The 26,641-nt window shown below is 37.6% G+C and overlaps 1 protein-coding gene and 1 long non-coding RNA gene across 4 annotated transcripts; one reads left to right on the forward strand and one right to left on the reverse strand.

The window, feature by feature from the left end:
- Positions 1-692: 692 nt before the first annotated feature.
- Positions 693-26,261, reverse strand: immp2l (inner mitochondrial membrane peptidase subunit 2). Of its 3 annotated transcripts, none has more exons than XM_028000603.1 (6): positions 26,157-26,261; positions 16,042-16,183; positions 13,619-13,722; positions 11,492-11,557; positions 2,766-2,868; positions 693-1,891 (listed from the first exon to the last, which is right to left on the reverse strand). In XM_028000603.1, the coding sequence occupies exons 2-6, from the start codon at positions 16,174-16,176 to the stop codon at positions 1,766-1,768; spliced, it is 534 nt and encodes a 177-aa protein (XP_027856404.1). In that variant the 5' UTR covers positions 16,177-16,183; positions 26,157-26,261; the 3' UTR covers positions 693-1,765. The 3 variants fall into 3 exon arrangements, with proteins under 3 accessions (XP_027856404.1, XP_027856386.1, XP_027856395.1); XM_028000585.1 differs by lacking the exon at positions 26,157-26,261 and adding an exon at positions 25,961-26,150; XM_028000594.1 differs by lacking the exon at positions 26,157-26,261 and adding an exon at positions 25,935-26,150.
- On the forward strand, positions 18,333-21,667 carry LOC114134197 (uncharacterized). The gene is made up of 3 exons (XR_003593361.1): positions 18,333-18,668; positions 20,084-20,189; positions 21,060-21,667. It is a non-coding gene; the product is annotated as an uncharacterized LOC114134197 (long non-coding RNA).
- Positions 26,262-26,641: the final 380 nt, after the last annotated feature.

Below are 26,641 nucleotides of genomic sequence, written 5' to 3' on the forward strand. Positions count from 1 at the left end.
CAGGAGAAGAGTTTGCATTCTCCACAACAGTCTTATAGAAGATGTAGCGTCTTTATACAAACACTGAAGGATCAACACTACCCCAAGAAGCAGATTCTGCTTTGTCTTTTCTGTAGATTCTGTAGACTTAGACTAGACTGACTTTATTGTCATTTTGCATGCACAGGGTGTATACAGAACGAAAATCTCATGATTGAGTAGCTTGTAGAAGCACTTTGAGCAGCAGTGACTTTTGGAATTTTGGAGCATTTTCCAAAACTGCTTTAGTTCACTGAGGTTCTTGGCATTACCTTCTGTACAGCTCCCACCAATTCCTTTGAACCATTTTGATTTTGTGAAACATATTTTTTTATTTTTCAATCACTGTTGAAAATTTTCTGCTGTGTTGACTTTGTCTTGTTGCAAATAATTTTCATCTACTGTGCATGCCCGCTAATAAATAATTAGATATTTAGAGATATTTAGGCTGGGTCATTCTTTATCAATCCAATTGACTTATTATCTTTCTCTTGTTCATTTTGAGAACAGAAAACATAACCGTGGATCTTTTACTAGGGTTTTTGAATGTCTGAAAGTTTTTAAATGACTAAAATCAGCAAAAGAGCATTCTACCAGATTTGCAAATGGTCATATATTTTGCCCTAGACTGTCAAACAAAGTACTTACATTTTAATTTATTTCAGGACAACATGCATTTTTAATTCTTTTATTTCTTAAAGTACACTATTCCAACATTTGGTTAACATTAAATCATAAGGCGTTTTAATCTGCAAATGTTATCAAGGAAATTCTACCAAGACATCTCAGACATTTCCAGGAGACGTTTTCAGTAACAGTTTAAAGAAGCTCTAGAAGAGATGTTTCATATCGTTACTGTAATATTTTTTTTAACAAGGCCATAAATCTCACCACAATTGAAACAGTTTTCTTGAATCACTGATGTTTGTTTGCCAAGGAAAGAGAACACCTGCTTAGATAGAGGCACAGACTAATCAATCATTTTCTACTTCTAATGAAAAGTGTCCCGAGAACCTATTATCTAAATTTGGTCTGTTTTTACTGCACTTTAATAATTTCCTCTAATTGCTATAGTCAACTCAACATGAACTTCATGCACTCAGACTGGACCTTCCCTAAGTTCAATTGATATATATGTAAAAATGCACAGAACAGTTCAAGTAATAAATAGCAGCAGTGAGGTTGTTCTAGTAACCTGCAAAACAAAACACACTTCATCTGGGTTTCATTTGTCTGGATGTGAAGCAGGTCAGATGGAGCCCAGTGGGAAATTCACACTCAGATGTGTGAATTTGACATCAGAATTTCTTCCGTGTGAATATCAGTAAAATATTAAAAAGTAACTTTAACATTTTTAAAAATCTACAAAAAAATGTCTCAATCAGAGGTACTGGTGGGTCAGAGCATATCTGAGACCCACATATCTGAGTCAAGGTTGTGACTCTTGACCCCCACGTTGAAGTCGTCTGCTCTATTGAATATCAATGTGTAAAATTCTGTTTCAAAAGACAATGTTCGGGATTATTACTGTATTTGGGTTTGAAGCTTCGAAAGCTGACAACCTCAAAGAAAATAGTTCCAAGTTGGAAATACCAACGATTTACTATATAGTGATTTTAAAAAAAAGCACAAGCAACCCAATCAAAGCACTTGATTATTCAAATTCAAATGGTTACATACTGAGGAAATAGACATTGGTACAACATTTGCTTAAAAGAATTTGTACAAAAACTACTTGATATTTTTTTTATTCAGCATCTTCTTCAGCAGCCAGTGGTTCTCTATTTGGCGGTAGAGATGGTTTAATGCGTTGCCAACGATTTGGTGGCCAAATGATGTGGGAGGCCCTGCCATGCAGGAGCCCCAGTGACACCTAAAGAGGAAGGGATATAAAAAAATGTTTTAATCAGTTTTAATATTCAAAGATCAGAATTCATACTCAGGTACAATATTTTGTTATGTCTTTTACCCCCCAGAACTCAGAAAGTTGGGGGGATGATGACAAAAAATATGTTAAAATAATAATGGAAGAATTAATCCAAATATTGATCACATTTTTAAAAATATGTTTTGTATCATAAAATGTAATCTGTTTCACAATCATTATTCTAAAATATAAAGCAAATAAAATATAAGCTAAAATAATTTATTGAAATGTTATTTGCCATGCTCATCTTTCTGATTGGCTGCCAGTCAAATTTATCAAGCTGCTTTGCTGAAATTGCCCTGCAGTTTGGATTAAATTTAATTTCAACCAACATTTCAACCAAAAGTTTAGAATGCGCCTCTGAACCAGACGCGCTCCACAGCATCCAGCCCATAACTCTTCAACATGCAGCCAGGTCCTGGTCAGAAAGATGCATTTAGATCAGTGTCCATGATTTGAGATTCAGAAAGGAATTTGGGGGGAAGACATCTCTAATCCACAACGGCTCATCCTCTCTGACGGCAGTTACCAGCGCCATGTCTTCTGCCAGGGTCTGAGCACCAAAGTTTATTTGTCAATAGCTACTTTCTCTTTTTCCAGGTTGAAATAATAAACTTCTGACAATAAGTGAGAGTTTTCTTCCTCTCCAGTAAAAAATATGGTCAGGAATCAGGACTGATTTTCTTGAAAGTTTGGATAACATGGAAAGGGCAGACTAAGAAGATGTTACCTGTGAAGTATAACTTTTGTTCATTACTGATAGTGTTAGTTCTCCCTACAGCTTCCACTGTATGGATATCATAACTGTTATTGTTTATACCGGTCCAAAGCAGTTGCTGTCCAGACTGTGTCCACGATGATCCCCCTCTATCCACAAATGACCGTCAGGGACCCGTACATATCGGTTCTTGTAGCTTAGAGTCCTGTAGAAATTGTCAGAGAAAAGTTATTTAATACATTAATGCAAAAAAAAAAAAAAAAAACAGCTTTAGAAAGTGATAGCATATTGAGCTTGTTCTGGTTTCGTCTAGTCTTTTCTCTTCTTTCCTTTTTTACCAAACCGCTGAAGGTAGGCACCAGCACCCTCACAACCCAACAAGGATAAGCATGGCAGATTGATCTTTTCTAAACAGGTGGTGTTGTGCTCCCTTTATTTTGTGTGTTAGTTCCTAGTTAAATAGTACAGCCACCATGAGCATCCGGTAAAGAATGAGGAGAGTTTTCCGGTCTTGGTTCTTTAATCGAGCTGAGAGTGGTCTACAAAAACACAAAAGACAACAAAATGAAAGCCATTATTTCCGCTCACTACAAACGGTTCTTATTTGTCCACCAGATGGCAGCAAAAGACCACAAACAAAGCACAACATCACAATCTTAACTCTTTACATTGCAATACATATATTAAATTGCACAGGTACACAAATGCTGCTCGAATACTGATAAGGCTTACTGTCATTCATTTACACGCTTTCAGTCTCTTGTACAACAGCTCTGAACAATCTCCAACTTCTTCAACTTTCTGCTTGTCTAACACTGAACATGTGCTCTCATTAGCAGCTTGAGATTACTCAGAACCAATCACAGCAAACATTACTCAGAACCAATCACAGCAAACATTATTCAGGCGGCTTCCTGAGCTCTTAAAGTGCTACACACACAGTTATATTAATTAGTCCATTTTCAACAGCCGCCCCCAAATTTGTCTGACAAATTTGAATAACAGAAAATTCAAGTTATGTCTTCTCCTTCTTATCATCAGTCTCTGGAATAGCTGGAAGACGCACAAGTTGTGCCACTGGTCTGATGTACGTCTTGTCTTTAATTTGTATTTCAGCTGTTCGAACAGTTCCATCTGATCCTGGTAGAAGTTTTACAACCTTTCCAACAGGCCATAGTGCTTTGGGTAGTTGTTTGTCAACTATCATTACCACTGCTCCAAGTTGAAGGTTTTCTGTCTTCATTGACCATTTCTGACGTGACTGCAAGGTAGACAAGTAACTTCTTATAAAATGATGCCAAAACTGTTTTGCAATCATCTGACTGCGCTTCCAGTGTTTCCTGGTTAACAAATCTGATTCAGGATAGATTACCTGTGGTAATGAAGCATCTTGCCGCTCCATTAGAAGGTAATTTGGCATTACAGGATCCAAGTCTGCGATATCTGACGACACATAACCAAGTGGCTTGGTACCCCCTCGACCTCAATGAGCACAGTTCTGAGAACTTCTTCAGTGACAGTCTGAGCTCCAAGGGATACTCTTGCTGACTTGATTGATCGTACTTCACGCTCCCAAACTCCCCCGAAATGAGGCACACCAGGTAGGTTGAAACTGAACCTTATCTGTTGTTTGGAGAAGTGGTCTTGAACTGAAGGACACATCTTCTGAAAGGCTTCATGTAGTTCTCGTTCACCTCCTTTGAAATTTGTCCCACAATCAGAGAGTAATTCTGATGGTTTTCCTCGCCTTGATACAAAACGCCTGAGAGCCATGAGGACGTCAATGTGAACTGCTCGTGTATGAGACACTTAAAAAGTATTCCCCATCTCTTTTCATTTCTCCTGCCAATCTTCACAAGGAATGGTCCAAAGCAATCAACTCCACATGAGTAAAAGGGTGGTTTTAATAGGCACAACCTTGCTGCTGGGAGATCAGCCATCTGAGGGAGCACTGGTGTTGCACGCCATTTTTGACAGAGTGGACATTCTCGTTGAAGTCGTTTAACAGCTTCCCTTCCTTTAATGACCCAGTAGTGTCTGCGTAGTTCAGAAAACACTCTTTCCTGCCCTGGGTGATGGAGCTTATCATCAAACTGTTTAATGATAAGTTTAGTGACAGGATGGGTGCCACCTAACAAAATGGGATGCTTTTCTTCTGTGTCCAGGTATTCACTATGTCGGAGACGTCCACCAACTCTAATCAGTTTACTCTCTGTGTTATACTCTGGAGCCAGTTTAACAAGTCTACTTGAGGATGGCCCGTATTTTCCTGCTTGCAGCAGCTGATGCTGTAAAATTGACAACTCTGCATCCTTGTAGTCATCCACTGAGAGGTGATGTTGGGAAGAAGCCGCCCCGAGAGCAGATATTGCGGTGCGTTCTATTAGTTCTTGAAAGGAACATGCGTTATCCGCATCAGATACAGAATTCGAAATCTGCATTGTGGCTCCACAGAAGGCTGCGACCTTCAATTCACACTCATCCACATCCCTTAATTCAGGACGATTAAGCCAGCGGTCTGGTGAAAGCAAGAGGAAAGCTGGACCCTGACTCCACTTATTCGAGTTGATAAGGGACTCCAGAGATTTTCCTCGAGTGATGTCATCAGCCGGGTTATTAAGTGTATCTACACATCGCCAGGTCAGAGAACCGGTGAGTTCTTGGATCTCAGCCACTCTGGTTCCGACGAAAACTTTAAATCTGCACGAGTCTGACTTTATTCATTTCAGTACAGTTGTGGAGTCACACCAAAGTACGACTTGTTGTACTGGTAAGGTTAACTCAGTGACTAGTAGTTTTGCCAGTTGCGCACCAGTCAGAGCAGCGCACAGTTCCAGTCTTGGAATGCTCTGCTGCCGCTTGGGGGCTACTCTGGATCTCGCCATCACAAAAGCTGATTCCACATTTCTGTCTGCTTTCTCAGTACGAAGGTATGTGACGGCGCCATAAGCTTGTTCAGATGCATCACAGAATATGTGGAGAGTCTTGTTGCAGTCCTGCATATCTGTTTCAGGGCTATTGTAGCACCATGGGATGGTTATTCGGGGAAGGTGTTCCAGCTCTCCTTCCCATTTGTATCATGCCTTAAGGAGGTCTTCAGGCAAATGAGGGTCATCCCACTCTCTATGCTTGTCCCATAAGTGTCAAACAATAATCTTCGCTCTTGTGGTAAAAGGTGTAATGAAACCAAGTGGATCATACTGTTTTGCCAGAACTTTGTAAATGTAGCGCATTGTTGGTCTTTTCTCTGGCACTGCACGATATCTGTAACCCAGCTCTTCTTTCTCACAATTCCAGCACAGGCCAAGTGCCATTTCTTGCTGTTCTAGATTGTCCTGGGCCAACCATTGCTCATTGCTGCCACTTCTGGCTTCATCTGGAAGATGAAGTATAACTTCAGGGACATTACTTGTTCAAACCCTGTCAACTAACTCCTTTGCCTTTAACGTAGAACTCAGACTGTACAAGCAGTTGTCAACGTAGAAGTTGTTCTCCACAACCCTTCTTACTTCTTCATCAGGTGTTGTATTCTCCTTTGTGTGTCTCTGCAATGCATAGACAGCATACTCTCTACAGACAGTGCCAAATGGAAGTACCGGTACTTGCCATTCAAACACATCAGGAGGTTGCATTATTTTTTACATCCCGCCATATAAATCTTAAAAGAGGTTTGTCCTCAGACCTGATGGAACATTCCTTTTATGTCACTTGAAATGGCAATGCTGTGCTGTCTGAAGCGCAAAAGCTCTCCCAGAAGTGTAGGGCCGAGGGTTGGTCCTTTCAACAGATAGTCATTCAGACTTGGTATTTAAATGAGCAGTTAAACACAACTCTGTGCTTTCCATTATGTTCCACCATGTGTTGTGGTATATACCACGCTTCCTTTGTTTGTGCAACATCATCTGGCTTTAACTTGGTAATGTAGCCTGAATCTTCCAACTTGGCTATTTCTTTATTGTAGATGTCTGCTCGGTTAACATCATTCAGGAATTTCCTTTCTGTGCTTCTCAACAGTGGCAAAACAGCTTCTTTAGCAGCATGCAATGTAGGCATATTAATGTTGCGAAGAAGCGGGGTTGCATACCTGTTAATGCTGTTGACAGTCACTTTTGCAGTTTTCTCCTCTAGGAGCATAACTGCTTGATGATCTTGTTGTGATCGCATAATCACCTTTTCATTTCTGAAGGCCAGCACAGCCAATTGCCAGAGTTGTTGCACATTCTTCATCAGGTCAGAGTCTGTGGATCGTGTGGATGTGAAAAAGCACTGAACCTGTGTGGGAAACTGCTCTTTTAACAAGCTTGTTAAGCAAGTCTCCTCTTTTGCTGGTCTTGCATTTACCTCATGAAGGGCTTCTAAGTGTCTGCCATTGCTTGTACTGCATCTAACTTTCAGCCTACACTGAACAGCTTGATGATTCCTTCCACATTTCCAGCATTTTCTGTTACTCCGAATCCACACTTCTCTCTGCTCCTTAGTGAGGTTACTGAAGTTTGTGCATTGATTCAGGAGATGTTAATTGTTATTGCAATATGGGCAGAATAACTTAGATTTCTGACTGGCTGAAGATGACTGTGGAAATAGAACATGTCTGTGGAGGGATGGCAGCTGTGGTCCTAGGTCCTGTGCTGAGTAAAACAGTGGAGGACTTTGGGTGTGCTTGTTTCTCTTGTCGCTCCCTCTGTCTGTATGGTCTCTCTCTGGAACCTGACATTACTATTTCACTTTCCTGCACCTGGACTTCAAATTCCAACCAGTCTGAGAAATCATACATTGTGGGTACTTGTATGTGCTGAGAAAGAGCATAGCGATGAAAATTAGTCCTTAAAGCATGTGGTAATTTTGATGTGAGTCGAGTGACATGGGAACCACAAGTCAGTTCAATTCGTCCATTTTGTCCCAGTTGATCCAGCATTCCAACAAGGGCTCGCACTTTTAGAGCAAATCTGCGAAAAGATGAAGTATCACTGTCTCTGATATTGGCACCATCCATTAACTCTGCAATTCTTTTAAAAAGCAAGCTGATGAGGCTGTCTGTACTGTGCTGTGAGTGCCGGTGTCACTATAGGGGGACACTGAGTTGGTGTAGGAATCTGCAATGAGTAATGCATCCTCTAGCTTGAGGTGGTCAACCAGTATTTGATACTTGAACCGTTCTGTGGCTTCACTTGGTAGAAGATTGTCCAGAGCTATTTTAAGTCTGGAGAATTCTCTGGGATTGTCATGTATGAAAGGGCGAATTGTAGGCTTCGGCCCCCTGTAGATTTTCTCCTGATGTCCTGGTCTGGGTGCAAAATCTTGTGGTTGCTGATTTTGAAGCTGAGGATGAAGAACGTTACCTGCAGCATGGGGGTACTGCACTGCATGATAGTGAGATAGCTGTGAATATTCTGTGGAAGACGGGTACTGCCGTGGCCGAACATCACCATATGTGAGAGAAGGTTCTCCTTCCCTTACATCCATCCTTTGCACATCATTACATACATCCTGCACGTTCATCACTGAAGCCGACTTGAAATAGGAGTAATGAGAGGGAGACAAGCGCTGTCTTACGGCGGGGGGGTGGGTCCTGAACAGGTAAAACTTGCTCCTTCTGTATTTGCTTGACCAACACTTATCTTTAAACTTTCCAATTGGGAAATGGCTTCTGACTCTGATCCAGATGTACATGGAGAATCCTGAAGTTCTACATCTTCAACTGACTTAGCTGCAATAGATTGTTGCCTCTCCTGCTCGACTTTGGGTGCAAGGGGCTGGGTTATCTGCAGCTTGCTTACTGCTTCTGTGAGCCGTAACATGTTCTCCTGCATCTGACGGTTTTCTTGTCGAATTTCCCTAATTGCTGTCAAGACCATCTCATCTCTTGTTTGTTCAATGAAGGCTGGTATCTTATTTCCACCTCCAAAGCTTTGTATGGGAGGGGTGTCATCCTGGCAGATCCCTCATGACGTTGCTGATGGCCACTTATGTAAGGGTGAGTGTTGATGGGTGTCCTTGCTGTATACTCTCCCTGTCCAACAGCTTTGTAACGTCCACCATAAGAAGGTGCTCTACTCTGCTGACCAACATACTCCACATAAAATTTGTTTAGGTAAGGTGGCCAACATATTTGCCATCTGGGTCTAACCTGTTCGTCCCACTCCATCACATCCTGAGGAAAAGTCCAAGACATGCTCTCTTCGTGGCAACTGTACTCTGGCTCGAAGGACCATTAAATGTTGTGCTCCCTTTATTTTGTGTGTTAGTTCCTTAAATAGTACAGCCACCACGAGCATCCGGTAAAGAATGAGGAGAGTTTTCCGGTCTTGGTTTTTTAATTGAGCTGAGAGTGGTCTACAAAAACACAAGACAACAAAATGAAAGCCATTATTTCTGCTTGCTACAAACGGTTATTTGTAATTTGTCCACCAGATGGCGCAAAAGACCACAAACAAACCACAAAGCACAACATCACAATCTTAACTCTTTACATTGCAATACATATATTAAACTGAACAGGTACACAAATGCTGCTCGAATCCTGATAAGACTTACTGTCATTCATGTACACACAGTCTCTTCAGAGCTGTAAAACAGCTCTGAACGATCTCCAACTTCTTCAACTTTCTGCTTGTCTAACACTGAACATGTGCTCTCATTAAAAGCTTGAGATTACTCAGAACCAATCACAGCAAACATTACTCAGGCAGCTTCCTGAGCTCTTAAGGTGTTACACACACAGTTATATTAATTAATCCATTTTCAACAGGTGGTGTTAGTTTTAAAACACATCCAAGTATTTTTTGCCAACAAGAACAAAAAACAACCTAGTAAACTAGAAAATGTTGAAAATCTAGAAATATTTATAATTGTTTGTATACTATATAATAACTTTGTAATTGATCAACTTTAAGAATAAATTCATAAGAGAAAACTCAGACTTTCTTAAAGAGTTAAATAGCAAGAAATACTTGACTTTAACCACTGTTGTTACGCAGTAATCAGCCCCGCCCTCAACCTCACAACATCCAGGGACTGACTACTGACCAGCTCTCCGTCCAACGGGTCCAAAAAATCTCTAAGCCTTCGAGTATTACCCAGAGGCAAGTCTAGTAGAGATGATCTATCTAAGCTGGTGTCGAAGGAGACTCAACTAGCCTTTAACTACCTACGATCCAAGAGTTATGGCCTTTTCCAGTTAAGAAGCAATCAGCTGAGTAGCCCTCACAGCTGCATAACCTCAATAACCACTCCTGTTCATGGTAGCTCCCCCTCTAAGTACAATGTGCGCTTGTTACAGACTAGTCGATTTTTAGTAGCTCAGCATGAGCCCCTAGGCCATTATTTTCTCAACACTAAAGGAATTTCTGAAGCCACCACATCTCTAGAATCATGCACATAGATTTTACATTAACTAGATAAACCATAAAATGACAAATGATTCAATTAATTTCAATGTCCACAATCCTCATTATAATTTTGATGCATCTTTATTAAGCAAGCGTTTAGCAGGGGTAAATGACAGACAGATTAATTATCAATGATTACAAAATAAAAGTAAAAATCAATTTGAATACAATCACCTTAATAATTCCCTAACTTCTTTCCCTACTCTGTGTCACTTGATTTACTAAAAGAGGCTTTGGGAGGCAGTTCAACTCATAGCCGGGTGGAAAATGATCTCAGCAACGGAAGGTTCCAATGTCCTTGGTCAGAGTCTTTGTCTGTATATGGCAAAATCCTCTTGGAAATAGAAGCAAAGCAGAACTGGCTGTTGTCCTTCGAACACATCAGATCTTCATCACTCAGTGACCTTTGTCTTTTTTCCAAGTCTGTTGCTGCAACTTTGAGATCCTTGGGTTGAGGCAGAGTAAGGCAGTCGAATCAGGAACCAGGGCCAAGGGTCGAGGCGTCTTGTCCCTTCTGCCGGTGCGAAGTCTCAACATCCCCATGGCTCCAGGGTGCGGTCCTCTGCTGGTCTTCTGTCTGCGTCCTCTTGTTGATTCGTCTTCAGCACCGCGGACTAAGAACCTCTTTTCTTGGTTTTCTTGGCCTTATATACCCTTTCAACCCACGCCTCCATAAGGTGTACATGACTTCTCAGGCATGCAACTACCTCATCGGAAAGTCCCAGCCATTTCCACATATGGTCAACACCCTGCCTCACTCCCTTACTTGCCTCATGACCATCTTGGTTTCAAATCCTTATTTGGGACACAGCTCTGGGGCAAGTCCGGACATGTTCAGACTTGCCTTTTTCCCTTGCCTCTGTATTTAACGCATTATTTGATTATTTCAATTACAGTTTTATAGATGGTGTATAATCATCATAAACATTAAACCAGTATACACAACATCTTTTAATGCATTCTTTTCTTCATTACTTTTCTTATTAATTGTTTGATTTCTTTTTAATTTCATCCTGTTACACAGTCAGCTTTCAACTTTAATCATCAATGAATCAAAGATACAAAATCACCAGTTTTATAATCATCATTAATTCACATGAGTACATAAATAAAGTCAAAACAACTTGTTTCATAATCATCAATAAATCAAAATAAAAGATTCACTTATTTCTCTCAGGCCTACATGATCTGTTGTCTGCATTAGCCTGGAATGATCTCACCTCCTTATGCCAGTTTTCACAACGCCACAATATAATGTGTGCTTGTTGCTACAGCAGAAAACATTAAAAAAAATTTAAAAACCGGATTTCCCTCTGATCGCTGCATGATTTTGATTTTAATGACTGTTTCTTTTCCAAGAATATACAGTTAGAATACCTCTAGTAAATTATCAAAAAACTGTTTGAGGCTACTGCAAGAAAACTGGGAAAACTTTCCTACCTGATGAAGTCTCCTTCTAGGCCAATGACACGCTTGATGATCTTCTGCTTGGGATTTCTAGGGGAACTGCATTAAATAATTAAGCATATTAATACATATACATATATATACAGTATATACACATACATATATTTACATATACATACTGTATCTGCATTTTTTGAATCTTTGCAAGGTCTGCTCTAAGCTGCTTTTTATATTGACAGCATGTTATATTTTATTTTTATTTTGTCTACAATTGCTACTCAGTGGTGGTTGTTGTGTGTCTTGTCTCTATGCTGCTGTAACTGCAAATTTCCCTGCTGGGATGAATAAAGTAATTCTATTCTCTTCTATTCTATAATAGTTAATAGTAACAGGCACAACAGGAACATAATTACATCCACTATTGGATGATCCTTTAATCAGCAAGTGTGCTGGTAAGTCTCTAAGTTTTTGAAGGTTTGAGGTTTGAAGGTTTGTGAAGTTCCACGGGGTTAGGTGACTGGAAGACCGTGATATCTTACTAACTCTGGGTTTTAGGAGTTTTATTTTGCTTTTGTTTGAATAATATTCAGTTGCTTGTTGATTCATAAAGTATCTCAGAGCATGAAGGTAAAGTGAGTCCAGCCAAAGTCAAAGGTAGAGAAACTATTCTTTGTTCATGATGTGTGGGAATTCAGAAGTTAAAGTTAAAACAATGCCATGTTAAATTCAGCTACGCGCGATGAGGTTCATAGCTGGTGAGGCATTGGCTTAATCATAATCATATTTACAAATATAGACCCCCTGCATGTTACTGTTTACATAAGGAAATGTAAACAGTAAGCAACGATGGAGGGCAAAAAGACTATTCTTTTACATGTAATGCATAGCTGCGCTGCCGCCATAGAATAATTCCGTTAACTCAATCAAGCTTGGACATGTAGATATTACTAATTTCGTGCTGTACTCCACAGCAAAGGGAAAACCCGTTAAAGTACAACTCAAAACCACTTCTTTCTTGCTCTCTGTAAAAGCGCAGCTACACAAAAATAGCAACTGACAACAACGCTACAACAACAAAAAAAAGCAACAAAAAAAATACTCAAATATTTCCCATATAAAGAGCAGAACATTCAGTCTGGTGCAATAGTATGGTTTTGCGCTTGATGCTTATTTTGTGATTATTAATAAAATATAATAAACTATAAATATATCGCTGCACTTGACTATATGATGGCTCCATGGCTAGCTCGCTGTTCCTGTCTCTTACTCTGCAGTTGTGGAGCCTCAATGTCTGGGATCATGAGCGCCCCCCGCCATGAGGCAAGAAAACTGCCTGCCTCACCTCGAATCTGTTCTCTGACATTTATGATCGTTCCTTAGCACAGGAAACACGTTACACAAACAGTTGGCGACAAAAACACTGTACATTATATACATAAGCTAAATTATGGAAAATCAGTTCATACATTAAATGTTTTTTAGCCATTTTATTGACGACGTACAGACAGGAGGAACATGCTCTCATAGAATGGAAGCCAGTGCAGTGAGCGAGAGGTTGCACAATCCCAGGTGAGGCTGAGCTCGCTGCTGCCTTCCAAGCATTTGAATGGGAAAATGAGAAAATTAAGCGATTTTGAAGAAAAAATAATCAGAATTGGTTAAGCTAAATGAAAAATAGGTACTTTATAGTACAAACCACAGGGTGAAAATAGCAATATAAATTATTTTATCATTATATATTATTTTTCCATGATAACAGGAGAGGCTCTGCCTCATCTGCCTTCCCCTGACCGCACGTCACTGGTTAAATTCTATATTTTTGTTGTAAGTCTTGTAATTGTATTTTTGATTATTCTTAAGTTAAAATCATTGTACATTTTGATGTTTTTATCAGTTAATATGCAGCTAAATGCAGGAAAGCTTTAAAACTATTGATTTATCCTGTTTAATATACTAGACCTTGGTTGTCTTAATTAGGTGAAAAAGGCAATGTGTGAAGTTAATTATTACTTCTGAGAAAAGTAAATGAGGTTTATTAAACAAAGCTAATGTAAAGCATTGATATTGGCGGTGTGTATTGTATTCAAACAAAAATGAAACAGAAAAAAAACTAAAAATAAAATTCGATGTATGTTCATAATGACTGTGGTATTTACTCACACAACAGAGACAATGTCCCCTCTTTGAACTTGGTAGTTTCTTACACTCCAACGATTCAGCAAGACAACATCAGACTGGGCTCCCACATCTGGGTTAAGGAATGGCTGTTCAGAAATACAGCAACGTTAAACATTAGTTAAAAGTTTTTTGAGAGAGGTTCTTTGACGTTTTCAATTGATAATAGTTCCGTTCTCTGCAGCAGAAAGATGCTATATTACCAGGAGCTTATTGGAAATGAAAATAAATCACAAGAGTTGTGAAAACGTTCATGTTTTCACAACTCTTGTGATTTTTTGACTAACAGTCAAAACATATCGCTGCACTTGACTATATGGCTAGCTCCATGGCTAGCTCGCTGTTCCTGTCTCTTACTCTTTTTTTTTTTTTTTGGCTAACAGTCTGTTTTAGCTGACTTTATCAGCTTACAACAAGTCAAATTTAAAATGTTCAGATTACTGGAATACTGGCCTGTTTTGGCAAATATTAACAGTATACAATTTCAAAACAGATTGTTACATTTGGAGCTGTTTTTCTACCAAATCAGATGTTTCTGCAGGTGTTCCTTCAAAACAACCATTTGACCACAAAAGTACACCAAAAAGCCACCCACAATGGTACTCCACACTGTGTTTTAAACAAAAACAAAACCAGGTGTTACATTAGCAACACCTGATTATCAGGAATCATTACAATTGGTAATAGTTCATTACTATCAGTAATAGCAACATTCAATATGTCAGGAACTGTTAGCGAATGGGGGTGAAGGAGAGAATTCATGCAATAGCATTCCCAAATAGCAAGCTCTGCACACATACACACAATGAGGACAAACAACTTCTCCTCAAAGCATGAGAATTTTATTTTAATACTTTAGACGCATAGTCAAAATACAAAGTCAAAAAACTCTAAGCTAGCAACACCGTTAGCAACATGCAACTAAACTAACAAGCAAAAAGGAGTAATGCTGAAATTGGTCAAATAAACCAACTACTGAATGGTGACTAAAAGAACAAAGGGAATAATGAAAAATAATTGAGTACCTAATTCACTATTTATTAATAATAAAGTGATAGAAAAACAATGATGCGGCAGTGTCACAGTTCAGCATGGTTATGCACATGTCACATGTAGTCAATGTACTCGTAAGTATTGTAAGTATGTATTTATTTAATCGGGTGGTTTTTGTAAAGTACCTCGTGACAACATTTGTTGTGAACTGGCGCAATATAAAAAACTGATTTAAAGTGAACTGTAGTAGTTCTAACATTTGCAAATTTTACACTGTACTTTAAACATTGTAGATAAGAATTTTATACATACAACAAATGACAGAAGTTGCTGTTGTGGTTATAGCTTCTGAAGAGGACAGTAATAATGATGACCATGATTGTGAGATCTTCGACGGACAGGACTTTGAGACCAACTGTAGGAAATTGGAGGTCTACTGTACTTCTGATGCCAGATGTACAGTAGACCCCCTGATAAGAAAGTCTTGTGGATAATGTTTTTTTAATAAACAATAACTTAAGAAAGAAAAAAATAGCTTCAATTGGCCATCAGGGCCATAGGAGCTGCTGGAGATGGATGGGCAAACAGCTCCTTGTTAGCCAGAGTTCTCTTGGCATCATCAAAAACAGTTATCCTCTTAATAATGCACTCTGTCTACTGGTCACTTTCTTTTTTCTTTTTTTTGCCTTTAAACATTTCATACAAGTTGTGCGTAAGGTGAGCATGGGGGATGAAATGGTTGTAAATGTTCACCATTCTCAAAAACTCCTGCATGGGCTTCACTGAGGGAGAGTGATAAAAAGCTGAAACAGCTTCAACCATGACAGTTAAGGGAACCACTTGCTTAAGGTGACACTTTATGTCCCAGCAACAACAGCAGACAGATCAAACTGACATTTAGCCAGGTTCACAATCGTCAGAGCTTAGCCAAACAGCTGGTAGAGATGCAATATGTGTTCTGCCACTGACATCATGTCCAAATAAATGAATAAAAATGGCCTACCCTGCAGGACCCAACTGATGAGTCTGCCTTTAAGGCCGAAGGGCATCCATAAAAGCTAAAAAAAAAAAAGACTGAAATGAGTAAACCCTTGCACTTTGGGTACATTTGACACATGGACAGGACCCTGATGGTACAAAGACCCTTTGATGAAAACCACTGTCCCAGCCAGACAGGAGGAAGCATGTGAGGGACCAGATACTGTTACTGGTGGGATTTTCTTCAGAATGAGTCCATGTGGATTGCCATGGAGGTTCAGAAAAAATGGCTGATCACATCAAAATGTTATTTTCAAGCCAACTTTCAGGGCCACCACAACTAAACTGTAATATGCTGTGATAATTATTTGCCCCCGTGTTAGTAAGGTGTTTCCACAGATAGATATTCATCACCTTGATGAGTCATGGACTCTCACCTGCATGGACGCTCCTTCCACTCGAGCCACATATGCCAATTTATCTAGGATAGTAACTGTGACGGGAACAGCAACAAAGAATCCACTAATGAAAGTTTGCACATAGCGCCGTCCTGCTGATGTTTGCTGTGCCATATGGTAACTTGAAAGGAAAAGACAACAGATGAAGAGAAAAAAATCAGAACTCTGATGGCAAAAACCGAATTCATATCAGATGAAGATTAGATATTATATCAGAGAAGAATTATTAAGAGTGAATGAGAGCTTCCAAAGCTCTGAGAACGGTGTTATGCCCAGAAATGCATGCCTGCCGAGAATTGCATCCCCTGTCGCGGGAGCGCGCATCGCTCTAAACTCTCGCATTTTAATGAGGAAACGGACTGAAATATGACCGAAGACGAAACTTTTAAAGATATTCGTAACAATATCACGTTTCTTAAACATGTCAGCCTTAAAACGGTGGGTTTTATATCGCAGATTAATTGAAATAAATACGGTTTTTACACATTTATTGAGACAAATGAGTCGAACGTTTTTCAGTCCGTGTCTGAAGAAAATGCTCTCCGCATTTGGTTTGAAATTTCCCGATTTTTCTTTTAACATCATATTAGCTTAAAGTATTACAAAACAGAGGCCCATTATGTAGAACATTTTATATCATGCTTAACTGTCTAGCATATTAATGTAGAGGGGATGCATTTTAATGACTGAGCCTGCCAATATTTGTATCCCCTGTCTATTGTTGATATGAAACGTATAGCAGTTGCACAGAGAATAAGTGTCATTACGTAGAAAAGGTGAAGTCCCTCTTAACTCTTCATTTCTTCAAGTTAGCAGAGGGATGCATTTTCTGGCATAGCAAATTATTACCTTGCCAATACATGTAGGCCTTATATATTTTCCACAAATATAATTCTACTGATACAAAATGTATACCAGCAATTCATAAAACAAGTGTGATTGTATAGAAAAAGTAATTTCACTCTTGACTCTTTATTTCTCCATGTAAGCAGGGGATGCATGTACAGCAAAGCCTATTATTAGCCTGCCAAAATATGCATGGCCTCTCCATGTTCTTCAAATATTATCCTATCGATATAAAACCCATACCAGTAATTCATAGAACATCTCTGATTATGTAGAAAAGGTGAAATCCCTCTTTAATTCTTTATTTCTCCATGTTACCAGGGGAAGCATTTTTTTGGCAATATGGATGTCGAGCCTGCCAAAATATGCATGCCCTATCTATTTTCCTCAAATTTTATCCTATTGCTATGAAATTCATACCAGCAGTTCATACAACTACTCTGATTATGTAGAAAAAGTTATTTCACTCTAAACTCTTTATTTATCCAAGTTAGCAGGGGATGCATTTTTTGGCAATATGGATGTTGAGCCTGCCAAAATATGCATGCCCTATCTATTTTCCTCAAATATTATCTTATTGATTTAAAACTTATATCAGCAGTTCATAGAACAAGTGTGATTTTGTAGAAAAAGTTATTTCACTCTAAACTCTTTATTTATCCAAGTTAGCAGGGGATGCATTTTTTGGCAATATGGATGTCGAGCCTGCCAAAATATGCATGCCCTATCTATTTTCCTCAAATTTTATCCTATTGCTATGAAATTCATACCAGCAGTTCATACAACTACTCTGATTATGTAGAAAAAGTTATTTCACTCTAAACTCTTTATTTATCCAAGTTAGCAGGGGATGCATTTTGTGGCAATATGGATGTTGAGCCTGCCAAAATATGCATGCCCTATCTATTTTCCTCAAATATTATCCTACTGATATGAAACTTATACCAGCAATTCATAGAACAAGTGTGATTTTGTAGAAAAAGTTATTCCACTCTTAACTCTTTATTTCTCCATTTAACCAGGGGATGCATTTTACGGCAAGGCCTATCATTAGCCTGCCAAAATATGCATGCCCCCTCTATTTTCCTCAAATGTCATCCTATTGATATGACATTCATACCAGTAGCTAAGAGGATAAGTGTAATTATGTAGAAAAGGTAAAATCCCTCTTGACTCTTTATTTTTTCAAGCTAGGAGGGGGATGCATTTTTTGGCAATATCGAATTTGAGCCTGCCGATATTTGCATGCCATACCTATTTTCCCCAAATATCATCCTATTGATATAAAACTCATACCAGCAGTTAAGGGAACAAATGTGATTATGTAGAAAATGTTATTTCTTTATTATCGCTATTGCAAGGATACTGAAGGAAATAAATCTGACAATGCATCTTTGCTAAATGTAAAGCATACACAAACCATTTTTATTTTGGTTTAACATAAAAATTAAATCACTTTTTTTCATTAATTTCAACAAAAGAATATTCATAACAATAGGTTTCCTTAACTCACTTGGAGAGTCCCAAAAAGATGTGAAGAGGTGCTTGGAAGTAACAAGGTGAGAAAAACAAGAACAATTATTGTTTATTATAATAAAAAATGTCATAATTGGATAACTAGAATGTTAATTTAACATTTTATCCTCTCAACAAGGACATTTATGAGAAGCACAGGGATGAAAGTGTCAATGTGGAAATGTGAAACAGTATAACATGCCATCCAGCAAGATGTGGTTTCATGTGGTGTGTTTGCGCTTAAAGTAAGTGCTGTTTAAATATATATATATATATATATATATATATATATATATATATATATATATATATATACCAGTATATATATACTGCTCAAAAATAAAGGGAACACTTAAACAACACAATATAACTCCAAGTAAATCAAACTTCTGTGAAATCAAACTGTCCACTTAGGAAGCAACACTGATTGACAATCAATTTCACCTGCTGTTGTGCAAATGGAACTTTGTACAGAACAAAGTATTCAATGAGAATATTTCTTTCATTCAGATCTAGGATGTGTTATTTGAGTGTTCCCTTTATTTCTTTGAGCAGTGTATATATATACATGGATGCACATGGTCCTCCAGAATGGTTCGGTAGTCCTTGGCAGTGACGCGCCCATCTAGCACAAGTATGGGGCCAAGGGAATGCCATGATATGGCAGCCCAAACCATCACTGATCCACCCCCATGCTTCACTCTGGGCATGCAACAGTCTGGGTGGTACGCTTCTTTGGGGCTTCTCCACACCGTAATTCTCCCGGATGTGGGGAAAACAGTAAAGGTGGACTCATCAGAGAACAATACATGTTTCATATTGTCCACAGCCCAAGATTTGCGCTTCTTGCACCATTGAAACCGACGTTTGGCATTGGCACGAGTGACCAAAGGTTTGGCTATAGCAGCCCGGCCGTGTATATTGACCCTGTGGTGCTCCCGACGGACAGTTTTGGTGGAAACAGGAGAGTTGAGGTGCACATTTAATTCTGCCGTGATTTGGGCAGCCGTGGTTTTATGTTTTTATATACAGTATATATATATATATATATATATACAGTACAGACCAAAAGTTTGGACACAACTGTGTGTCCAAACCTTTGGTTTGTACTGTATATACTTGACTATGATTACTTATATTTCTTATGTAATGTAGAACATTGTCTGTTTACAAATCAATTTATATAACCTTTATGTGTACTGTTCTGTCTCTTTCCACATACATGTATATCTATCTATGTCTGAAGATAGATAGAATTATATATCAATATATTGGTATACATGCTTGTTTACGTTTTTGATGTTGTGAAAAAAAGATTAATATGAAAGTGGTTTTCTAATAATCACATTGCCATTAATCTAATGCTATTTTGTAGGAGTAGAACTTTTAAGATGATGAACAGCTTTGGCTTAACAACTTAAACTGTGCATTTCTGCCTGAAATATAATGTAGTTTATGAATTATATTGCTTTATTACATGGTTGATTTATTTTAATGACAATGGAAAGAGTCTGAAATAAGTATAGCAAAAATGTTAAATTATTCATAAATGTCATGACCTCTATATGACAATCTAATACTTTGACAAATATTTTGTATTTGTAATGAGTCCGCTGTTACTCTTCTTTCTTTTTTGAAAAAAATATATTTGCCTTTACAGTTTGCAGAGTGCATACTGGAAAACAAGGACCTGAACTTTCCATCAGCAGCAGAAGCTGTTAATACCATGAGACTCAACATGTCTTCCACACTTCTCTCAGAATCAGGTATCTTTTGACATATTTTTTATTCAGTTCCTATGTGTGTGGGATACTATGTTGTGTGTAAAATCATGCACGCACAAAAAAATTGTGTTAGGTCAGCTATTTTATCTAATTAGAAATATTAAAATATTGAACTTTGCAGATGTGTGAAGTACAATCATGTTAGTGTTTATGTCAAATTCAATTAGTGAAGAACATTTCAATACACCTGGCCTTGATCTCTAATAAATAAATTACACATAACACAGCCCAATAACTGTTGAGGCAAAAAACATAATCAACAAACTTAAAATTGTTCTAGGATACAATTACACTTTTCTTGAGTAGCTTTAATGTAACTTAATAAGCAAAAGGACTTGCAGTTTGTGAAAGTACAAAACTGGAATGAGATGTATTATGTGAACCATTATATTCATTACTGTATTTTCATAAAATTAACATTTACAAAATGACAAATTTCACAAGATGTATACACATATATATGTAGACATATTAAAATTTTCTGAATGCCATTTTTATACTTTCAGTGGCTTAAGTTGGAGAAAATTATAAAAAGGTAAACACTAAGTGATGCTTTCTTTTACCATAAATCCCAGAAATACCTTAAATACATGTGTGTTTCAATTCATGAATAGACAGACACCATGTGCGCCTGCCTAATATGCCAATATGATGTACAGTTTCTATTACTTGTATTTGTTTATGAGACCAGACATTATCAAAAAGGGATGATTAGACGACTGAGATCTACACAGAGGATTATTGTTCCACTTTCAAAAGAACACTAACAAATGGAATTATTTAAAAGAAAAAAAAATACCATTAAGATTATTTTATAACATTGATTTAAAGATGCGGTTTGTTTTTCTGTAGAGTCAGTGGAGACTCTGCAGACACTGTGGCAGTGAGGACACAGAAGATCACATGTGGGTAAGACAACAATGTAATGCAGTGAAAAATCAATTCAAGCAAACCATATACCATCCTTAAAATAGTTGCAAAGTATGTAGATATACAAAAATAAATCATAATAAAATAAATAAACACCCAAGGCAGGTAAGTGGGAAGTAGCTTAAGTTTTTTTTTTTTTTAAGTACAGTCGTAAAACATTAAACACAGATGCTTGTGGTCCTAGAATTTGTTTTACCTCCATACATGTCAGGAACATGCTGTCATCTCCTCAAATAAAGTTCTACCAATCATATATTGATAATTAAGAAGAAGCTTTATGTTGGCAAAACCCAATATCACCTTCAGTAAACAGATAAGGAACTAAAAAAAACATTCTTTATGTTGTTATTTGACCATTTTGTATTATTTATTTACAGATCACATGTGACAGATGCAACTGGTGGTACCATCAAGGCTGCATTAAGGTCCCACAAACCGACACAGACTACTGCTGTGCAATGTGTTTATAGATTTTATGTTTGTACCAATCTAATTCGTTAATGACTGCAGTTCAGTGGATTTTCAGTTTAAACATGTCACATAATTTTTGTTGACTTAATTGGTTTTCCAAAAATTTTTGTTATGAATATTCTTTTGTTGAAATTAATGAAAAAAAGTGATTTAATTTTTATGTTAAACCAAAATAAAAATGGTTTGTGTATGCTTTACATTTAGCAAAGATGCATTGTCAGATTTATTTCCTTCAGTATCCTTGCAATAGCGATAATAAAGAAATAACATTTTCTACATAATCACATTTGTTCCCTTAACTGCTGGTATGAGTTTTATATCAATAGGATGATATTTGGGGAAAATAGGTATGGCATGCAAATATCGGCAGGCTCAAATTCGATATTGCCAAAAAATGCATCCCCCTCCTAGCTTGAAAAAATAAAGAGTCAAGAGGGATTTTACCTTTTCTACATAATTACACTTATCCTCTTAGCTACTGGTATGAATGTCATATCAATAGGATGACATTTGAGGAAAATAGAGGGGGCATGCATATTTTGGCAGGCTAATGATAGGCCTTGCCGTAAAATGCATCCCCTGCTAACTTGGATAAATAAAGAGTTTAGAGTGAAATAACTTTTTCTACAAAATCACACTTGTTCTATGAACTGCTGATATAAGTTTTAAATCAATAAGATAAAATTTGAGGAAAATAGGTAGGGCATGCATATTTTGGCAGGCTCGACATCCATATTGCCAAAAAATGCATCCCCTGCTAACTTGGATAAATAAAGAGTTTAGAGTGAAATAGCTTTTTCTACATAAATAGAGTAGTTGTATGAACTTTTGGTATGAATTTCATAGCAATAGGATAAAATTTGAGGAAAATAGAGGGGGCATGCATATTTTGGCAGGCTCGACATCCATATTGCCAAAAAATGCATCCCCTGCTAAAATGGAGAAATACAGAGTTATGAGTGGAATAACTTTTTCTACATAATCACACTTGTTCTATGAACTGCTGGTATAAGTTTCATATCAGTAGGACAATATTTGAGAAAAATAGAGGGGGCATGCATATTTTGGCAGGCTAATAATAGGCTTTGCCAAAAAATGCATCCCCTGCTAAAATGGAGAAATACAGAGTTATGAGTGGAATAACTTTTTCTACATAATCACACTTGTTCTATGAATTGCTGGTATAAGTTTCATATCAGTAGGACAATATTTGAGAAAAATAGAGGGGGCATGCATATTTTGGCAGGCTAATAATAGGCTTTGCTAAAAATTGCATCCCCTGCTAAAATGGAGAAATACAGAGTTATGAGTGGAATAACTTTTTCTACATAATCACACTTGTTCTATGAATTGCTGGTATAAGTTTCATATCAGTAGGACAATATTTGAGAAAAATAGATAGGGCATGCATATTTTGGCAGGCTCGACATCCATATTGCCAAAAAATGCATCCCCTGCTAAAATGGAGAAATACAGAGTTATGAGTGGAATAACTTTTTCTACATAATCACACTTGTTCTATGAATTGCTGGTATAAGTTTCATACCAGTAGGACAATATTTGAGAAAAATAGAGGGGGCATGCATATTTTGGCAGGCTAATAATAGGCTTTGCCAAAAAATGCATCCCCTGCTAAAATGGAGAAATACAGAGTTATGAGTGGAATAACTTTTTCTACAAAATCACACTTGTTCTATGAACTGCTGATATAAGTTTTAAATCAATAAGATAATATTTGAGGAAAATAGATAGGGCATGCATATTTTGGCAGGCTCAACATCCATATTGCCACAAAATGCATCACCTGCTAACTTGGATAAATAAAGAGTTTAGAGTGAAATAACTTTTTCTACATAATCAGAGTAGTTGTATGAACTGCTGGTATGAATTTCATAGCAATAGGATAAAATTTGAGGAAAATAGATAGGGCATGCATATTTTGGCAGGCTCGACATCCATATTGCCAAAAAATGCATCCCCTGCTAACTTGGATAAATAAAGAGTTTAGAGTGAAATAACTTTTTCTACAAAATCACACTTGTTCTATGAACTGCTGATATAAGTTTTAAATCAATAAGATAAAATTTGAGGAAAATAGGTAGGGCATGCATATTTTGGCAGGCTCGACATCCATATTGCCAAAAAATGCATCCCCTGCTAACTTGGATAAATAAAGAGTTTAGAGTGAAATAGCTTTTTCTACATAAATAGAGTAGTTGTATGAACTTTTGGTATGAATTTCATAGCAATAGGATAAAATTTGAGGAAAATAGAGGGGGCATGCATATTTTGGCAGGCTCGACATCCATATTGCCAAAAAATGCATCCCCTGCTAAAATGGAGAAATACAGAGTTATGAGTGGAATAACTTTTTCTACATAATCACACTTGTTCTATGAACTGCTGGTATAAGTTTCATATCAGTAGGACAATATTTGAGAAAAATAGAGGGGGCATGCATATTTTGGCAGGCTAATAATAGGCTTTGCCAAAAAATGCATCCCCTGCTAACTTGGATAAATAAAGAGTTTAGAGTGAAATAACTTTTTCTACATAATCAGAGTAGTTGTATGAACTACTGGTATGAATTTCATAGCAATAGGATAAAATTTGAGGAAAATAGGTAGGGCATGCATATTTTGGCAGGCTCGACATCCATATTGCCAAAAAATGCATCCCCTGCTAACTTGGATAAATAAAGAGTTTAGAGTGAAATAACTTTTTCTACATAATCAGAGTAGTTGTATGAACTTCTGGTATGAATTTCATAGCAATAGGATAAAATTTGAGGAAAATAGGTAGGGCATGCATATTTTTGGCAGGCTCGACATCCATATTGCCAAAAAATGCATCCCCTGCTAACTTGGATAAATAAAGAGTTTAGAGTGAAATAACTTTTTCTACATAATCAGAGTAGTTGTATGAACTGCTGGTATGAATTTCATAGCAATAGGATAATATTTGAGGAAAATAGAGGGGGCATGCATATTTTGGCAGGCTAATGATAGGCCTTGCCGTAAAATGCATCCCCTGGTTAAATGGAGAAATAAAGAGTTAAGAGTGGAATAACTTTTCTACATAATCACACTTGTTCTATGAACTGCTGGTATAAGTTTCATATCAATAGGATAATATTTGAGGAAAATAGAGGGGGCATGCATATTGTGGCAGGCTAATAATAGGCTCTGCCAAAAAATGCATCCCCTGCTAAAATGGAGAAATACAGAGTTATGAGTGGAATAACTTTTTCTACATAATCACACTTGTTCTATGAACTGCTGGTATAAGTTTCATATCAATATTATAATGTTTGAGGAAAATAGAGGGGGCATGCATATTTTGGCAGGCTAATAATAGGCTTTGCCGTAAAATGCATCCCCTGCTAAAATGGAGAAATACAGAGTTAAGAGGGATTTTACCTTTTCTACGTAATGACACTTGTTCTCTGAGCTACTTCTGTAAAGTTTCATATCAACAGGACAATAGACAGGGGATACAAATATTGGCAGGCTCAGAAATTAAAATCATCCCCCCTACATTAATAGACTAGACAGTAAAGGGTGATATAAAATATTCTACACAACGGGCTTCTGTTTTGTAATGCTTTAAGCCATTGTGTCAAAAGAAAAATCGGGGAATTTCAAGCCATCTGCGGAGACCATTTTCATCAGACGCTGACTGAAAAACGTTCGACTCAGATGTTTCAATAAAGCTATAAAAACCGTATTTATTTCAATTAATCTGCGAAATAAAACCCACCGTTTTATGTCTTACATGATTAAGAAACGTGATAATGTTACGAATATCTTCAAAAATGTCCTCTTCGGTCATATTTCAGTCCGTTTTCTCATCAATATACGAGAGTTTAGAGCGATGCGCGCTCCCGCGACAGGGGATGCAATTCTCGGCAGGCATGCATTTCTGGGCATAACACCTGGCGTCTGTGGCGCAGTGGGTAGAGCGGTCGCCCCGTATCGACCTCGCACAGGAATTTATATTTATTTTATATTTATTTATATTTTATAATGCAGAAAGTCATTACACGGAAAACTTCATACATAATTATGAAATTAATATCTTACATTTTTGTGGAAGTTAAATAGTAAATAGAAAGCGATTTTGTTCTTATTTTCCTTAGAGATGTCAGGATAGAGGGGAAGAAAATTTATGACAGTGTTCCTTATGAATTTCTTGTAACATTTTTGGTCTATATGATGATTACACATTTTATTTTAATTTATTTATAAACGATGTGGAGATATGTCTCTACTGAGATTTTTGTACGCAAACACAAAAGCAACAACTTAATCAGCAGCAACCACTGACCCATCTTTCAGCCTCATCCTGTTCACCTTTTCCTGCTGCCGACTGTTGGTGCTAACATCTAGCCTCTACTGTTAACAGGGAGTTAGTTCATAAAGAGGTCCGGAGAGCACTGAAGTGGCCAGGACAAGCAGTTCATATGCTTTCCAATAAAAAGACTCTCCAAAGCCAATATAAATATAATACTAAACATCGGCTAGCTTTGTAAAGCTAAAATACACCTACCCAAGAAGTAGCAACGTGACTTCCTCTGTAATCCAACTATATGTGTGATGCTCTGGGTCCTAAAGCCTGCCATGTTCTTTCTGAATAAAGTAGCAACTTGGAAAAGCGGAAATTCATGAAAACATTTTTATTTAATGTGTTATTTAACATAGGTCTCATGTTGACATTAGAAAAACTGTTTCTATTTATATTTTTATAATCGTCCTTGCAATAGCGGGACAAAACCCGCCTCGCCACTAAACACAGAAATGCTTCGGCTGCAGAGAAAACGTCTGACTTTAACTTCATCATTCTGCTAAAAGCCCGGTTCACTACAGGCAGTTTGAGTCAGTCCCACTGACAGATATAAAGAATATCTGTCTTTATATCAGACATCCTGATATAAGACACGGTACCACCTGTCACAGCGAGTGAAGCACCTCAAAGCCCCGATACCACCTGGTACCACCTGCTCTCTGTTCGCCCTGCTTCTCCTTAACGTTTCT

Source organism: Xiphophorus couchianus, chromosome 2 (genome assembly GCF_001444195.1).
Source record: "Xiphophorus couchianus chromosome 2, X_couchianus-1.0, whole genome shotgun sequence".
NCBI lineage: Eukaryota > Metazoa > Chordata > Actinopteri > Cyprinodontiformes > Poeciliidae > Xiphophorus > Xiphophorus couchianus.

Excerpts from the sequence above, each read along its gene's own strand:
- immp2l (XM_028000585.1), bottom strand. The coding sequence starts at position 25,992 with ATGTTAGCACCAACAGTCGGCAGCAGGAAAAG. Across the intron at positions 16,184-25,960 it reads ACAGTCGGCAGCAGGAAAAG|TTACCATATGGCACAGCAAA; the intron begins GTGAACAGGATG and ends TTTCCTTTCAAG. Across the intron at positions 13,723-16,041 it reads TGGAAGGAGCGTCCATGCAG|CCATTCCTTAACCCAGATGT; the intron begins GTGAGAGTCCAT and ends ATTTCTGAACAG.